The sequence below is a fragment of the Pseudoliparis swirei genome, chromosome 22 (genome assembly GCF_029220125.1).
Source record: "Pseudoliparis swirei isolate HS2019 ecotype Mariana Trench chromosome 22, NWPU_hadal_v1, whole genome shotgun sequence".
Classification (NCBI taxonomy): Eukaryota; Metazoa; Chordata; class Actinopteri; order Perciformes; family Liparidae; genus Pseudoliparis; species Pseudoliparis swirei.
This window is the reverse complement of record NC_079409.1, coordinates 8537686-8553880: the sequence shown is the minus strand read 5'-3', so window position 1 is coordinate 8553880 and position 16195 is coordinate 8537686. Positions and strand designations below refer to the sequence as shown.

General features: G+C 44.4%; 1 protein-coding gene across 1 annotated transcript; it reads right to left on the bottom strand.

Moving 5' to 3' along the window:
• Positions 1–5565: 5565 nt before the first annotated feature.
• On the bottom strand, positions 5566–10324 carry rps19 (ribosomal protein S19). Its single transcript, XM_056443995.1, has 5 exons — positions 10254–10324; positions 9530–9630; positions 8545–8728; positions 7554–7608; positions 5566–5623 (listed from the first exon to the last, which is right to left on the bottom strand). The coding sequence occupies exons 1-5, from the start codon at positions 10322–10324 to the stop codon at positions 5588–5590; spliced, it is 447 nt and encodes a 148-aa protein (XP_056299970.1). The 3' UTR covers positions 5566–5587.
• Between the last annotated feature and the right edge of the window lie 5871 nt (positions 10325–16195).

The following is a 16195-nucleotide window of genomic DNA, read 5'->3' as shown; positions in this document are numbered from 1 at the left end:
CAGCCTGGGGTCAAATTGACCCCAAAGAACACCGACAATAAACATTGAATGGGGTCAAATTGACCCAAAGGTAACAGGAGGGTTAAAAGAGGTGCAGGGATTTGTATAAAGCATGAAAGCTCTTTAGTCGAGGCAAAGCAGGACACCACGGCAAAGCCAGAGGCTGAGGGGGTCCATCCCTGATCACGAATGCTACAGCTGGGGGAAGGGCAAGAGGGCAGTAATGGCACCGCGGGATAAAGCGTGAAGGCTAATAGGGGAGGAAGATAGCAGGAAGAGGGGGAACACAGCCACACAATAGGAAGGTTGGAGGAGAGGGACAATTAGAGCGATGGAGTGAGCGTGAGGGATTGTTTAGGTTGAATGAGAGAGCGGGAGGAGGAAGAGCCATGGAGCGGCAACGGATGAAAGAATAAGGGGGAGGAGTCAGAAAAGCTTTTCTTGTTTAACCTCCACGCAAGCCTGAAAAACCGCCGTAAGCCGTCATAAACAAGGACAGCTACTATACTATGTAGGGTGAGGGGGGGGGGGGCATAAAGTCACATCAAATGCAGTATGCCACAATTAGCAGGATGTCCCACTGCATCCAGACTCCTCTGATCCACAATCCTTTGCACAGCAGAAGGTGCGTCACATCAGCTGAGCCACTGAGAGAGCCGAGACAGCCTGGCGACAACTCATCGAAAGTTCGAGGCTCAAAGTTATGAGAAAGGGGCGTGATGGTTGTCATGGTTGTCCCGGTTGTGCGCTCGCTGCGTGCGACAGAGCGCACTCTGTCAGGCCGCAGCAGGACGTGCTGAGGGAAAAACGTGGCAATTGAGAGCCTCTGAGAGTCGGTCCCTCTGAGAGCCTCTGAGAGTCGGTCCCTCTGAGAGTCGGTCCCTCTGAGAGTCGGTCCCTCTGGGAGTCGGTCCCTCTGAGAGTCGGTTCCTCTGAGAGTCGGTCCCTCTGAGAGTCGGTCCCTCTGAGAGTCGGTCCCTCTGGGAGTCGGTCCCTCTGAGAGTCGGTCCCTCTGAGAGTCGGTCCCTCGACACCCAAATGTGCAGTGCTCATCGTGTTCCTTCAGCAGGCAGAGTTGTAAACATCTTCTGATGAGCGCCTTCACAAAGTACTGATGTCTTGACATCGGCAGCTGCTTGTTCAAATATCGTGACAACGACCAAGTTAGGAGGACTTAGCTATAACAACTCATCACCAGGGAGCTATGAATGTGTGTGTGGGTGGGGGGTGTGGGGGGTGCGTGTGTGTGCCATGTTTCACAGCAATCCAGTCCAAGATATTATATATATATATATATATATATATATATATATATATATATATATATATGTATAAGGAGAATTTACAAGAGAGGCAAAGTCCAGAGTATCTCCAAAGTCAACAAGACTTTAATCCATGAAATAGATGTTGAGATATAAAAATAAAAAACTTTAACATGTTTGTGGCTCTGCGGGAAAAAAACAGGAGCTCACCAAAGTTGGTACTTTGCTCTGTGGGGAGAACATATTAGTTGTATTGTGCTTCCAGGCTGCTCTGTGGGTCACACGGGTCGACGGTTTTTTGGACACCGCTGCTGCTTTTTTTTTTTGAAAAAGGAGAGACCGATCGGAGCGGGACGGATGCAGACATGATGAAGAGGCGCAGCGCTACACGCACACGCTCCCTCCGATCTCCGCCCGTCACCGTGTCACATATCTCCGCAGCCAGTCGCCGCCTCCCTCCGTCACCCCTTTGTTCTGCGCTGGGCATCAAAGTGTGAATGACTTGAAAGCTCTGATCTGAACGCACACAAACACATCATAGGAATAACATGGCCAGCACACACACACACACACACACACACACACACACAGAGAAAGCACACTGTGCATTTCAGTCAGTTCGGCTGGCTTTGTAGACTTTGCATCTGTTCTGTGCCCTGTCATTCCTCCCTTTGCACCCCACCCTCTGTGACAGGTGGAGGGGGTTCAGACCCACATGCTGTGGCGACACACACACACACACACATACATACACACACACACACACACACACACACACACACACACACACACACACACACACACACACACACACACTCAGACAGACACATCTCACAGAGACCCAAAAGTCACTGACACATGGTTAGAGTCACGCACACACAGACACACACACACACACACACACACACACACACACCTGCTGAGGGGCCGTGCGGCGCCCCGTGGTGCCAGGCAGGCTGAGCGGCGTGTTGCATGTTTACACCACCTGCTCTGAGGCCAGAGGCTGAGGGATTAGCGCTGACAGCAGCACACATACAGTAGACAGATGTATGTGAAGGCATTAAACCATCCAGGAGGTCAACAGGGTCAGACGTATTCATCCCCCAAAGCCATCCACCAATCAGCTGTGACTCCGCCCACTGGGACAGACAGGCGGGCGTGCAGACCAGTGATGCAGGACAGCGGCTCAGCTCGGATACAACAACACTGACCTTCTTGGCCTCAGACTAATTTCTATAAACAAATTCTTGCCGACTCGGGCCGACCCTCGCCGAACAGCGCCGCCACGCCGGCACCTCCTCTGTTGGTTTAACCGCTCGTACAGTAAGACTTCAATATGGATTAAGTTTGGCTCCAGGACAGGAATAAATACTCGACCTACGATCAGATAAGAAGAGAGAGGTTGTGATGCATAATGAATGTTATGGATGATGTGAAGGGCCATAACTGGAAACAAAGGATCACGGTTGGTAAGAAAGTAGTCAGAGCAAGAGGAAGGGCCGATATCATCTGGGCCAAGCCAGGAGCCCGTTCTGTGGGATCAGGGCCCGCTTTTCCAAAGAAAAGAAACCAGTTAATTCAATATGCCAGAGAATGGGAATGCTGGGGAGCTGTCTGAGGTGTCTTGTCTTCTGGGGGAAACTTGCCAGAGGGCACGAAGCTGATGGTTGACAGTGTGTGTGTGTGTGTGTGTGTGTAGGAGCTCTCCTGATAGTGGTTCTATTTTAGAGAGACTTGTGCAGACATTTCGTAGTTATCTGAGGTTTCCAGCCGAGGAGGTGAGAGGCAGGTCTGCATCCATTCTCAGTGTGATCAAGCTGAGCTGCCAAAGAATCCAGAGCACGAGTATGTCAGCCACACACACACACACACACACACACACACACACACACACACACACACACACACACACACACACACACACACACACACACACACACACACACACACACACACACACACACACACACACACACACACACACACACACACACACACACACCTTGGATGTGCATTTGTTAAAGTGGAAATTGTTCCACAGCATTAATTGCCATAGTGCAGCCTGCTGATAATTATGCTGCACACAATTACAAAGCGGTGCAAAAACAAGTTGACTGACGGGAGCTGAAATCACATTAACACAAAATATGGCTGCAGGAAGCGCACACACACACACACACACACACACACACACGCGATGCAGTTGAAACACAGCGAACAAACACGGTCGACCTCCTCTGGTGGATTCCACACATTTCTCTCCGCCACTCAAGGACATGTTTACCCTTCCCTCTCATCCAAATTAAAGGGGAGAAGAAGAAGATGAAGAAGATGAAGAAGAGGGATCATCAATAGGAGAAAAGGGGGAGGAGGCGAGGGATGGGCCGGGAGAAGAGGCAGAGACTATGGTTTCAGGTGTTCAGGAACATCTGGTTTTCAAATGAGAAAAAAAATTAAAATAAGGGAGCGGACAGACAAGAGATGGAGACGAGTGAGAGATAGAGTGTGTGTGAGTGTGTGTGTGTGTGTGTGTGTGTATACAACAAACAAGACTGGATATTAATATTTCCTAAGAGATGTCCAGAATAATTGGACGTTATGGTGATTGACATGAAGAGGAGACAGCCGCTCACCTCTGCATCGTGTGTACAGACACACACAGTGACGACAGACTGGCAAACACAGCCAGCTGGACGCCCCATCTCTCTCTCTCTCTCTCTCTGGTAAACAATGCCTTGCGGTTCTTTTTCTTTAAAACTCAACATGTATTGAGTCAAGGATATAGAAGCAATCCGTATTACCACAAAGGGACATATGCACGAACATCCCCCCACCCCCTTCTCTCTCTCATCCCACGTGGTCCCCCCCAGGTTAGACGGGGACCCACAATAAAAGCGGCGCAAAAAGCTCGTCGCCCAAATTGAAAACGAGAAAAAACCAGATTGGATGTTTTACAGTCGATTGGCGTAACGTTTATCTGGAAAGCTCCCGAAGCTGCTACGAAAAACACAATTTGAAGAGTTGAAGCTGGCGCATTATGATGAAGCTAAATATATTTGGGAGGAAAAAACTGCCATTGGCAGAAATTCAAGTACACACCCGTCTCATCTCCATAAAGTGACTCCTATTCCTTTGAAACAGGCTGTGCAATTGGATCATAAAGTGCTCCTGCTCAAAGTGCACGAGCAGGCACCTCAGAGGCCATCGCCCCAAAGTCTATGTATGCATGTGTATATATATTCATGATGGATATTCTATAGGCTTTGGCACCATCTGCAGGATTTCCGGGAAATTCAATCAGTCCAAGGCTCTCTGATTGACCTTTATGAAGCTACTTAAAGCACGAGACGTTTTATTCGCTCGAAAAAAACTGAACCCAAGATTTAACAGGCATTTAAAAAAAGATTTCTAAATTAAAAACTCATTCACCCTTTAAGCTTCTTTAATGAGACAAATTAAGTAGTTCCTGAAGTAGCAGCAACAGCCTCTTGGTAATGAGCAATGCTGCACTCTAACATTGTGACATCGTTTTCTAAATATCCAAGTTACCGTGTCAGTGATGAGGACAAAAGTTAAACAAAATAGTTAGTTAAATGCCATTATTCTCAAGTTGATTAAAGAACCTGATGTTTGCCGTTTCGGACTCTAGGTGGCACTGTGGCCATGAATTAAACTGTTAAATCATGACATTCCTTACCAGCTACTGGACAGATAACTTGGTTGCTTAAGGGAATTTAATCTGCCTTTATTAGGTGAACCATTTTCCTTGGTTGTCATGGTATCACATCTGAAAACCACATGTGATAAGCAGTGGCAGGACAAAAGATGAATATGTTAGCGGTGAGTGTTGTGCCAGGAGGTCTGGCCCCTGCATAGTGGCTCCGTCTGAAAGGCTCCAGGAGCTGCTCAACCCGCCTGATGAATCTGCACCCTGTGGGGAGCTTTGCTGCGTAGATACGACGACCTGGAACTACAACCAGTGGCTGCTCCACCCTTTGGACTACATTACATTAGTTGGCATGATTTAAAAACCAAAGGACCAACCCCGGTTCATTTGTGATGCAGTCACTTTATTTCCTCTATTCAGCTAAATTCAAAGTGTTTATACTTTAGTGGGAAATGGCTCATCGGGTTAACCATCTCGACCTTTTAAACGTTGCTCTCGCAGGAAAGAAATCGGCTCAACTCAAACATCACCAAGAAATATGAGGCCAGTCAACAAAGCAATTTTACTTCAAAAAATACTAATGAGTCCATTAATGCCCTCCGGTTCATCTTCATTGAAAACAAGGAGCTCACAGCGTTTGACTTTCTCGAAAAAAGATTTATTGAAGAACAGCTTTCTTGTTTGCGGCTGAGACCTGCGGAAAGACAAAAAACAAGAAGAGGGAATATTCATGAATTAGTCCAAGAGGTGTTGGAGTGAATTAGAAGACGTGTCATCTTCAAAACAAAATCGAATTACTTGTGGGGAATTAGTACTTTAATGGCTCATCATGCTGCCATTGATAATGCAAATGTAATCCTGTTTGTATCAATCGTGATCAAATGAAACTTCGCATCTGCTTAATATTCCTTTTTTTTACTTATGATTTTATTCGCCCAATATTAAGTTTGAAGAAGAAATGTGCAACCTCAGGAAGTAAGATGCCATCAAAATGCAATTTCATGGGGACTTGAGCTCGGGGACAGTTAGGAGGAGCGATTGTTTTCTGTTTTAGTTGCCACCAAAGACACCAGTAGTCGTCGTCTCCTGAAAGTACCGTGCGTCCTCAGACACATCGCTTTCAAGATGAAAAGAAATTGATCTCTTAAAAAATCTGAAATTACAACACAACAGGATTCGTGTAGCAGCACCACATCAGCATGCTTTGTGGCAGTTTGTGCAGGGCGGCCGGGCTCAGCATACGGCTCATTAGGATGAGGAAACAGGAGAAAACTGGTGCCATACAAACTGGCCAGGCATGACATTTTCTCCACTTTACCCTAGGATTAGCACAAACGGCTGCGTTGGCTGATTTGACATACCCAACTGAAATTTGTTTTTAAGTGACGCCGATAAAACAATGACAGTAGAGTGTCACATGACGTATAACTCACTTGGCTAGCAGAGGGAAATTTGCCCTCGGACAAGTGGTCTGAAAAGACTTGCATGCCGAAGTGGCACTGTGGCCGTGTCCTCCAACAGACGGGATGGCATCGTGTGAACACACGCTACAGCGCCGCCCGGTGAGGGAGCGACACATAAATGCCAGTGTGACAGTGAAACAACAACCTTTGCCAGAGTGAGGCTGCGAGGATATTCATGCAACAGCTCGGAGGCGTGATACTTGATCTCAGTCGGTTAGCCCAGGCTGTGGCATCCATACTAAAACTGCACTGGACAATGGCCACAATGCAATGGAGTGGCAAGTCACATCTCCTTGTTTTTTTTTAATTATTGACAGTATAAAACAAGTATAGGCTAAAGAATAGGACCAGAGAAGACTGGTCTGGTGGGATTCTACACCCCTCCCGTTGTTTGCCATCAACCTGCATTTCATTTTCAGTCATGCTCAGTGCTGTTTAACATTTCCTGTGTTACACAAGAATAGTTTAACACTAGGGCTGCAACTAACAATTATTCTAATAATAGATTAATCAATTAATCAGGTCAAAAGAAAAAAGCAGTAATTTTCAACCCTTTGTTCAAAAACAGAACCGTCAACGCTTTACTCGGCCGACTAATTGTGGTTTCGGAGAGGAGGCGTGGCTCATCTCCGTAGCGTTGCTTCATGGAAACAGTTATCATTTCCAGCATCCACCATGGAAGAATTAAGCACCATTTCTACTTTATACTTGTGGAAATCCCACAAACATCGTAACATCTAACGCCCGCGTGTTCATATCCCCCGTAGGCTCACAGCTCAGTAAATTTCACAGACGATGTCTGATTAACTGCCACTTGCTGCACTACTAGAGTAGCAGCAGCCAGTTCGATTCACCAAAGGCTCGACATCAGTGATGACGAGCGAAGCGTCTCAACCTTGATTGGCTTAAGCAACGGAGCATTATGGTCTTTCCTCTACCTCAGCTCTTTTTGTTGCTCTGGACTCAACTTCAGTGGCAGAATAATCACGTGACACAACAAATCGGTAATAAAACTCATCGATTCGTTGTTGCAGCCTTTAAAGACACTACTGCTTGCTTAAATGGATATACACAATCATGCATTTTGGGCACGCTATAATACTGTGACTTTTATTTTTTTTAAAGGTCAACATAAAAATTAAAGAATGATTAGTTTCTCACCTGGCCAGCAATTCTATCAAGGTCCCTGGTTCCCTGGGAGGTAAGTCTGCGACCACTGAGAGAAATAGAGAACCACAAATTGCAGGAAAATTACAAAATGAAGGAACTTAATAGAATACTTCAACCTACCCAGCTTGGTCAGAAATGCGTAGAGTCAATAAATCTGTAACACTACATTGACAACAGTATACAAGTCAGGAAAAAACATACATCATCTATACATATACATCTATCTCATCTAAACACGTTGGCAAAAATTACGTAACAACCTGGAAACAAAGGCAATTAAAAAAAACTGGGAAACCGATTGTCCTGCCCATTTTTAAAGAATAAAACCAAGCCAATCAATCCCATTGAATCTTTATTGCAGAATCGCAGAGAAATATTCAAGCTTATGATCTTAAAAAAGTCAGTTGTCAGCATTACAATAATGTGTCTGTTTTTAAATGTAAATCGTAGTATTGCCATAATGAGCGACTGCATATGTAGTAGAGCAGGTACTCCATGCCCACTTTAGCACAAAAAAAAGAAGAAAAACACCACATCCTAACTAATATATACTAAATGTATTAAATGACATGCGCTAACCAACTATATTTTTGATTAAATCTCAAATGTAAAAATAAATAAATGTAGTTTGTATCTTTTTGTACAACATTGCTTTTACTAGAAAGAAAGTTTGAATGCTTGATAAAGGTACATTTAAAACAAACTGCCTGCTTTCTCTGAGGATTGGCCAGTCTGTGTCGTGCAGCATAACTTAACAACTTGATTCACTAGCAACCATTATAAATGGAAATGTTTCATTGTTCCAGCCTCAATCCGAATCAGTTTATTTCCAAGTGCGTACATACACGGAATTAGGCTCGGTAATGCACATCAAAAACACAACCACTGTTAATGGCAATGTTGATCAAATGCATGAGTCTGAACTCTAGATTGCTGCTCAGACTACTGGTATCTCGTGGCGCCAACGAAGAGAGGAACTCACCCATTGGGATCCTTCTCAACCATCTTGAGCAGCTCCAGGGCTTGCAGCACTTTACGAGCCACGTTCTTGGATCCGACACTGTAATGGGCAGGGCGCACACCATTCCTCTGGCGACTTCCATAGATCTTGGTCATGGCACCAACACCAGCTCCTCCACGGAGGTACAGATGGCGGACTGTGGATGCTGTGGGAGCAGAGGGGATGTAAGTGTCAAGATGCAGCATGAGTAACCGTCAACTTGACTTCTCCCTCAATATGGTAAAAAAGTATTTGGATTAACAGACATGCGACAGAAGAAAATACTGTTAGGGAAGAGAAACAGTGCATATTTCATGAGCACGGCCTGGGAGAATAAATAACTTGTACACCACCAAGCAATGAGTCTTAACTGTCAGCCAAATCACTCAGGGTTTGAATCTCGACAACTCACGAGGGCTACGATGAGATTCTAAAAATGATCGATATATCTGGAAGCATCAAAAAAGCTTGCGAAGTGAAGTTTTCTGCACCGAGTCATAATCGTTGAGAGAATCGCAATGCATCCTAAAAATCTTTTTTCCGTCACCCCTACAAAGTACAAATCAATGATCTTCCCAGAAATTTTTTTGCATTTTAGAACGATCACGGTCGTGGTAGACAAATAAACTGCTGTTACACAAAAAAAACTAGACATTAGAGTTGAAATCAAGGTTTGTTCTTTATATTTCAATCATTCCAGAGATTGGAACCAAAAAGCAAGTCACAGCTGGGGTTGTGCTGACATCTTTGTAACCAAATAAACCGACACTGGATTCAGACATCAATGTGAAGTGTACAACTTCTAAACATCACTTGAACGACAAAATGCAGAGTACATTCAGCATCACCTTCCAACAACAGCATGTGAATGAAATAATGCATTTTTCTACGGAATAAATATTTGTTGATACAAACAAATAACTTTATTATAGTATCAAGAGATAAAATAGTAAATCTTTGGACTTACCGGCTCTGATGTAGAACCAGTTCTCATCACTTGGGGCCAGCTCCTTGTGCTTGCCCAGCTTGACGAGGTCCACCCAGTCGGGCACCTTCAGCTTTCCTGACCTGGAAGCCAGAAGGGAAGTGTCAGCATGTACTAAACCACAAAAGGACTGGCAAAGAACTGTTACTCAAATTGACAAGCTTGATACTGCAAGTGCAATTAAACTGTTAACGGTATAACGCCAATAGTTCACACAATTTAATAAGCATACTTGCCGTCTTTCAATCACAGCTGTTAACTCAAGCATCGCACCCTAGCTCAGCTAACAGCAAATAGTTACAAGTTATTCTGCTGAGTTGCCTCTTAGTGCATGCCATGTTATAGACAGGCGTCCAGTGAGATATTGAGTTCATACGACTATATGGAGCTGATGTAAACGCTACTGTTGGGGCTCTAGATACTATATTCAGCCAAGTTGGTCAAAATATTCAATTACAATACAGTTCTGAATCTTAAGATAACCAGGCTGACATAGGAAAGGCACATCCAATGTGCACACTTCAATAATAGTTTATTTAACACAAATGTATCGCAATTACAACATTGAGCCATGTTATTACAGATTTCAATCAATTTGGGCAGGCTGCGAAAAACTGTAGAAACGGCATACGATTAAACGTGAACAAAAACTACAATATGTAGCCCCAATGGCAATATTGAGTGTGTAAAAAAACATTATACTCGCTTCTTCAGGAAGGCAGACAGGGCCCGGACGAACTCCTGCTGGTTAACGTCTTTCACCGTGATACCCGGCATCTGAATAAGATGGGGGACACGTTAGTCATATTAAACGGTACAGACACACTGGAACAGACCTAGTGAGTTACTCCATCAGTAACGCAACAATCAGTAAGGTAACAACTCTTCTCTAAGGGATGATGTTCACCGTCCGGAAGAAATCACGTGCTCCAAGTTAACTAGATACACAGAACATGCGAGAGGCTTAACGACATCGGACTAAGATGTGTGGGCACGCCTGACGCGGTGTGCTTAAATACTAACGTAATTACTAAAAATCGAAATGCCAATTTAAGAATACAAGCAGCAAACCAACAATTTAGAGGCGATACAAGTGTTGCGGATCTTGGGGACACGCGTAGCCTGGAGTAGCGTTCACGAGCTAACGTTCACGGACCAGCTACGAGACGAGCCCCCTTTAAAAGTCAATACTAGCCCATTCTTAACACTTAACCCATCGAGTGATATTCATTTCTGTAATGTGCAGGCAAACTTTACATTTCGGCAAAGAATACCAAGCTAAATCGGAACAGCTAGCCTCTAGCTAGCAGGCCTCAACGCAGTAGCATGGGGGCAGCCATTACAAAAAGAGACAACGTATAACCGAATCATTCAAGTAGAATAGTTGAAATAACGGATTTAAAACGTCTAAAAACCTCGCGTGAAGCTCAACCATTTTGTTAAACTCTACCTCTTATCATTTATTACCACGTTTCTGGGGAAAGGCTTTAGGTTTTACGCAATTTAGTTTCATGTAACAGAGGAAGAAATCTAGCGCTTTACCTTGCTTGTGGACAGCGAAGGGAAGAGGGTGGAACGGGGTTTCCGACTGAGGTTAAAACGGGCAAATCTCGTTTTATCACGCGAGACCAAGGCGTTGTTTATTGCATCGTTGCCGCTCATCACATCTACCGAATACATCACTGTGAACGAGCGAGACTTCGAGAAGACAACATTGGTTAATCGTTCACACCAATTGAAATACAGCTTTTATTGTATTATTACCTTGAATAGTTACATCTCGATTTTTAGATATGCTCTTATAAAAGAAGAGAGGCATTATTTTTATTTTGAGAGCCACATTCCGGCAGTATTAGGTTGTATTTAAACTGAGGGTACACAGAGAGCAAACTTGTAACAGTGTTATTCTGCTTGTGTAATCTGTATTCCCCTTTCCTGTCCAGTGTTATACATTTCTCTGTTTGCTGCAGTGTATTAGTCAATGAAATTTAAGAGCACAGGTATAACGTGGGTAATGTAAAGTTTAAAGCCTCAGGGTAGATTCTTGATTGGAGGCAAGCATTCCCGGTATCCAAGCGATATAGTTCATACACCGGTGTTGTCTGCCTATTTTGTTTCATGGAACGATGCCTAGATAAAACTGTAATGTCTTCGCTCATCTTTATCACCTCCTGCTCAAACCGACTCCATCAAAAAGCAAATTGCCTCCGGAGTTACCTCTTATTTTCATTTGTCTCTCTTCCAATTAAGAGGATAATGGAGGAATCAAAACATGGGAGCAAATGAGCAAGGAATAAAACTTATTCTTGCGTATTTTTCCAGGCTCATATGTGCCCTATTTACATATTCCCCAGCTGGCAGTGGTGGCGCTGCCCTTTGCACATCTACGATGGAAAGGGCAGCCATGCTCCAACATTGACACAATTGATATGTTTGCAGAGACAGGAAAAAGAGAGATAGAAGGCAAGTGGATAAGCAGAGGTTTATGAATCAGGTTTATACTCTGTCAGTGGGGGCAGTGGGCCGATAATTTAGAGTGAGAGAGTGAGTGAGATCCTGGAGGGGAATAAAAAGGCAGCAAAGTCATTCAGAGGATAGATTACAGAGCTTTGTATAAACTATCTGTGTCATCGTTGGGCTCCACAACAGGTAACTATACCTTTTCATCCTTAATTTGCTTCTTGGTTATCACATCAAGATCCGGGCACCACTGACTTTTCAGTACTTTAAAAAACCCTGACCATGCTGAATGGCTCGGCCCTATATCTTGAATGTTATTTCAAAGAGCTAGATTTATTAATTAAGGCAATTCATTACACCGGGAGTGCTCAGCCACCAACTTGAATTTAGAAATCACACAAGGTGGATTAAACTCCATTAATTACTTCAGTAAATCAATTTTGCTGAGGCCCTTGAAGTGGTGAGACAGGGGACTACTGTGTAAAGCGATTATGAAGTGGTATAAAGAGGTTATTTCAGCCAGTCACAATTATTATAAAAAAGGGACGACTAACACAGAATGTTCTAAAAATGGTCAGACTAATTACGTGGAATGGACAGGTGTCATATTGCTCTGGCAAATCTGTTATTTCCACACTCACCCACTCCGCTTTACGTGAGAATATTTAGTTTGAAAATTTCCTAAAATTAGCTGTCAATCAATTTGCTGTAAATTACTCACTCGGGACAGTCTGCGCTTGTGTGATTGAGTGCACATTTTCAAGTGTTTACACATAACTGTCAAGGCCCAGAGAGTATGAGAGTGGGAATGATGCACGGTGGGCCGGAGGGAGAAAAGAAGCAAAACAAAGATCAGTAAAAGAGGAGAGAAACGAGAGTCTTGACAGTCGGTTGCCACCCAGCTTGGTGCTTGTTGCTCAGTGTTTGCACGGTGCTCACATCCTCAGTGGGGAAGTTGTGTCAAGTCTGGTCTGGCCTGACCTTTTCATTCTCCAGGCACATTTACAGCTCTCCAATACCTATCAAAAATATCTACGCCCCCGCTGCCCGTCCCTCTGCCACGGGCATAAACTTTTATCACATTTTCTATACTTACACATCTGTGCTTTCTCCCTCTCTTGCTGGATGTTTTTAATATTCTGTCCTATACACTCTTATGTTTAACTTCAAATTTCCCCCCACCCTTTGTCACTCCGTTATCATTTGTATTCCTTCTATTCTTTATCCTTCTCTCAGTTTGACCATTCCTTTGACAATGCAAGTTAACGCTGCAGGGGCAGTCTGCGGAAAGAGCCAAGTGGGAACATAGGGCAGGGGTGACAACTAAATTGGGAGTGAAGAAGGCTGTATTTGCAATAGCATCGATACACTATATTCGCTCTTTCACATCATTATCAGTAACGCCATTTTGAACTGTATCCTTTGCCTTTCTCAGTCTCTGTCCCTCTCCTTTTTTGTTTAATCTCCCCCTAGACATGGAATTCATGATGTGGCTGTACTCTCTGTGCCAGTGCATCCTATCAGTATCTGTCATTGTGGTGAGTGTGAGGCTCTGCACGGCTGTCAGAAGCAGTGGTACAGAGGCCGATGTCCAGGAGGGAGCCCCGGGGGCCAGGCTCCAACCACGGAGCGTCTCATGCTCTCTGCGCCTGTGCTTGGGCTGGGTGGGAGCTGCAGGGGGTGCAGTCGGGGTCCCTGTGAACGTGCTGCTCAACCTGCGAATCTCCCAGTGTCTGTACACGTGCATAACCTTGGTGTGTTGCCCGCTGCTGGTCAGGCAGTTCACCATGTTCCTGTTAATGATCCTCACACTGGATGCCCACCTGCAGCATCACTTGGCGGACAGGTGAGTCTGAAGAGGGTTCAATCAGTTTGAACAGGAGAAGAATAAGGATATAAATCAGTGCAATACACATTGGATGGTAACTGTCAAATGATAAGATAGTACAAGTGTAAACCTTCCATATAATACATAGTGTAATAACGCATTACTTCTTGTAAATTACAACGGCACACACTGTTTTAATAGTATCATATTTGTGGGTGAGGGTGAATATGTGGGTAGCAAAAGTAAACACTTTCAAGCATGCTTTCAGCAAGAAAATCAATATGGAAAAAGCAGCAAACATGTCAAGATTTGCCACTGTACGGCATGCTGTTTGGTCGATATAGGCAGCTCAGTAATCATATGGTAGTTTTTTTCTATCACACACTCCTTATACTGCCTTCTGAGAAAAACAGGGGTGAGAAAATATCAATAGGCTCTGAGGCACTTTGATAGTTGATCGACAGTGACCTACAAATCCAGCCTTCAGTAGGTGAGAGACTGTATTATGTTTAAAAAAGAAAACGGTCTTCAATTGCTGTGCACTATATAGGCTATAAGTAAGGTGGGAAGAAGCAGATTCCCAATATAAATCAGAAACATATATTTATTTTGGCATTGTGACATCTTGGTGTCATCGAGAAGTGAGTGTAGTGCAGTAGTGTAGAAACCGCTCATGCTTATTTCTTTCTTTAATGCAGTGGTTCTCAAACTTTTTCTGTCGCGCCCCACTTCGGAGGAAGAAAGATGTTCACGCCCCCAACAAAATTGTAACAAAATGTTCCATGCTGAATTTGTATTGAAATAACAACTTTTGTGACCCCTAATATTTTGCAATTGCTTTCAATTTATACCAGATTGCTCCATCAGACAAAAAACTAATACGTTTTCAATTACTTTATTAGAATACAGTTAGATATGTGCAACAAAGAAATTATAATTGGCAAAAAATAGCTTGTTTGAATATCTGAATATCTTTTCAAGAGTATAACAATTCAGTGCAACCTGTGAAAAACTAAACAAAACAAGTTCAAATATTTGGAAATAAAGAGTGTTTTACTGAGTTTTACGCTGCACATTTTTTCACAACAATAATGTGCAACCTTTGCAAAACAAAACAAAAAGAGTACAGACATGAGTGAGTCGACACGTTTTATCTTTATTGAACGCTGCAATGAGCTTTCCACTACACCTCTTTTTAAAACGGGGTTGCAGGCTTGATACGCCACTCTCAATAAAGCTCAAGGTTGAGCTCTTGTTTTGAAGGGCAACAGCAGGAAAGACCAACTCACGGAGATTCTTGGCAAATCACCCAAAATCTCGGCCGTCACGCACGCGCAGTGTAACCTGTTAATGTCGGAAGGTAAACATTTACATTAAAGAACAGTTATTTCGATCTTTATTTATTAATGACTTCGTTTTATCTCTGTGTACTTTGCATTATGTGAAGTTCTCAATCAAGGTATTGTTATAAAAAAATCTGCATTTCCCCTCGTGCCCCACCTGTAATGCCTTGGCGCCCCACTAGAGGGGCACGCCCCACAGTTTGAGAACCACTGCTTTAATGTGTCAACATCCACATGTTTGTGAATGCCAGGTACTCCTCGGTGATGACCCGCCAACGGGCTCTGTGTGTGGTTCTGCTGTGCTGGGTGGGCTCCATTCTGTCCGCCTTCGCCCAGTTCATCGGTTCGGACATCCTCGACACCTGGAGAAGACGCGGGACGGATCCGGGCACAGCTGGCCTCGTGCTGTATGGCAACTGGACGACCTCTTTACCCCATCTTACCCCTTCCCCGCCCCCTAAGTACCACCAGGAGCTCAAGGTAATTGGGAAGTACCTTCCATACGGAGGCTTCCTGTCAAAGTTCTACGTGGAAGACATGCACAACTTCACCTACGCTGAGATTCACAGCAGCCACTGGGTAGTGTGCGCCCCCGACACCATCCTCAGTCCCTAGTTCCTCGTCTATGTCCATGCGACGACAGTGTTCATGCTCCCCTTGCTTTGCCTGCTGGTCATCTACCTTGACCTGCTGTGCATCAAGCCCAGGAAGACTCCTTTTAGTCATGCAGACCCCCCTAAACACGACTCCTACCGGGTCCGTTCCCTGGCTTTGTCCCTTTCCCTTTTAGTTCTGCTGTGCCTACCGCTCCACATTATCCACGCCCTCTTGCTTTTTACCCCTCATACCAATCTTCCTGCCTGGGTTCATGCAGTCGCCACGATGCTCTTCCAGCTGTACAGCCTCGTGCCCCAGATTCTCTTCACACCTCCAAGGAAACAAATTGGGGAAGAAAGGGCATCCTATCCTCTTTCTGTTGCCCGCCTTCCTCCTCCAGTCGCGGCGTCCAGAGGGAAA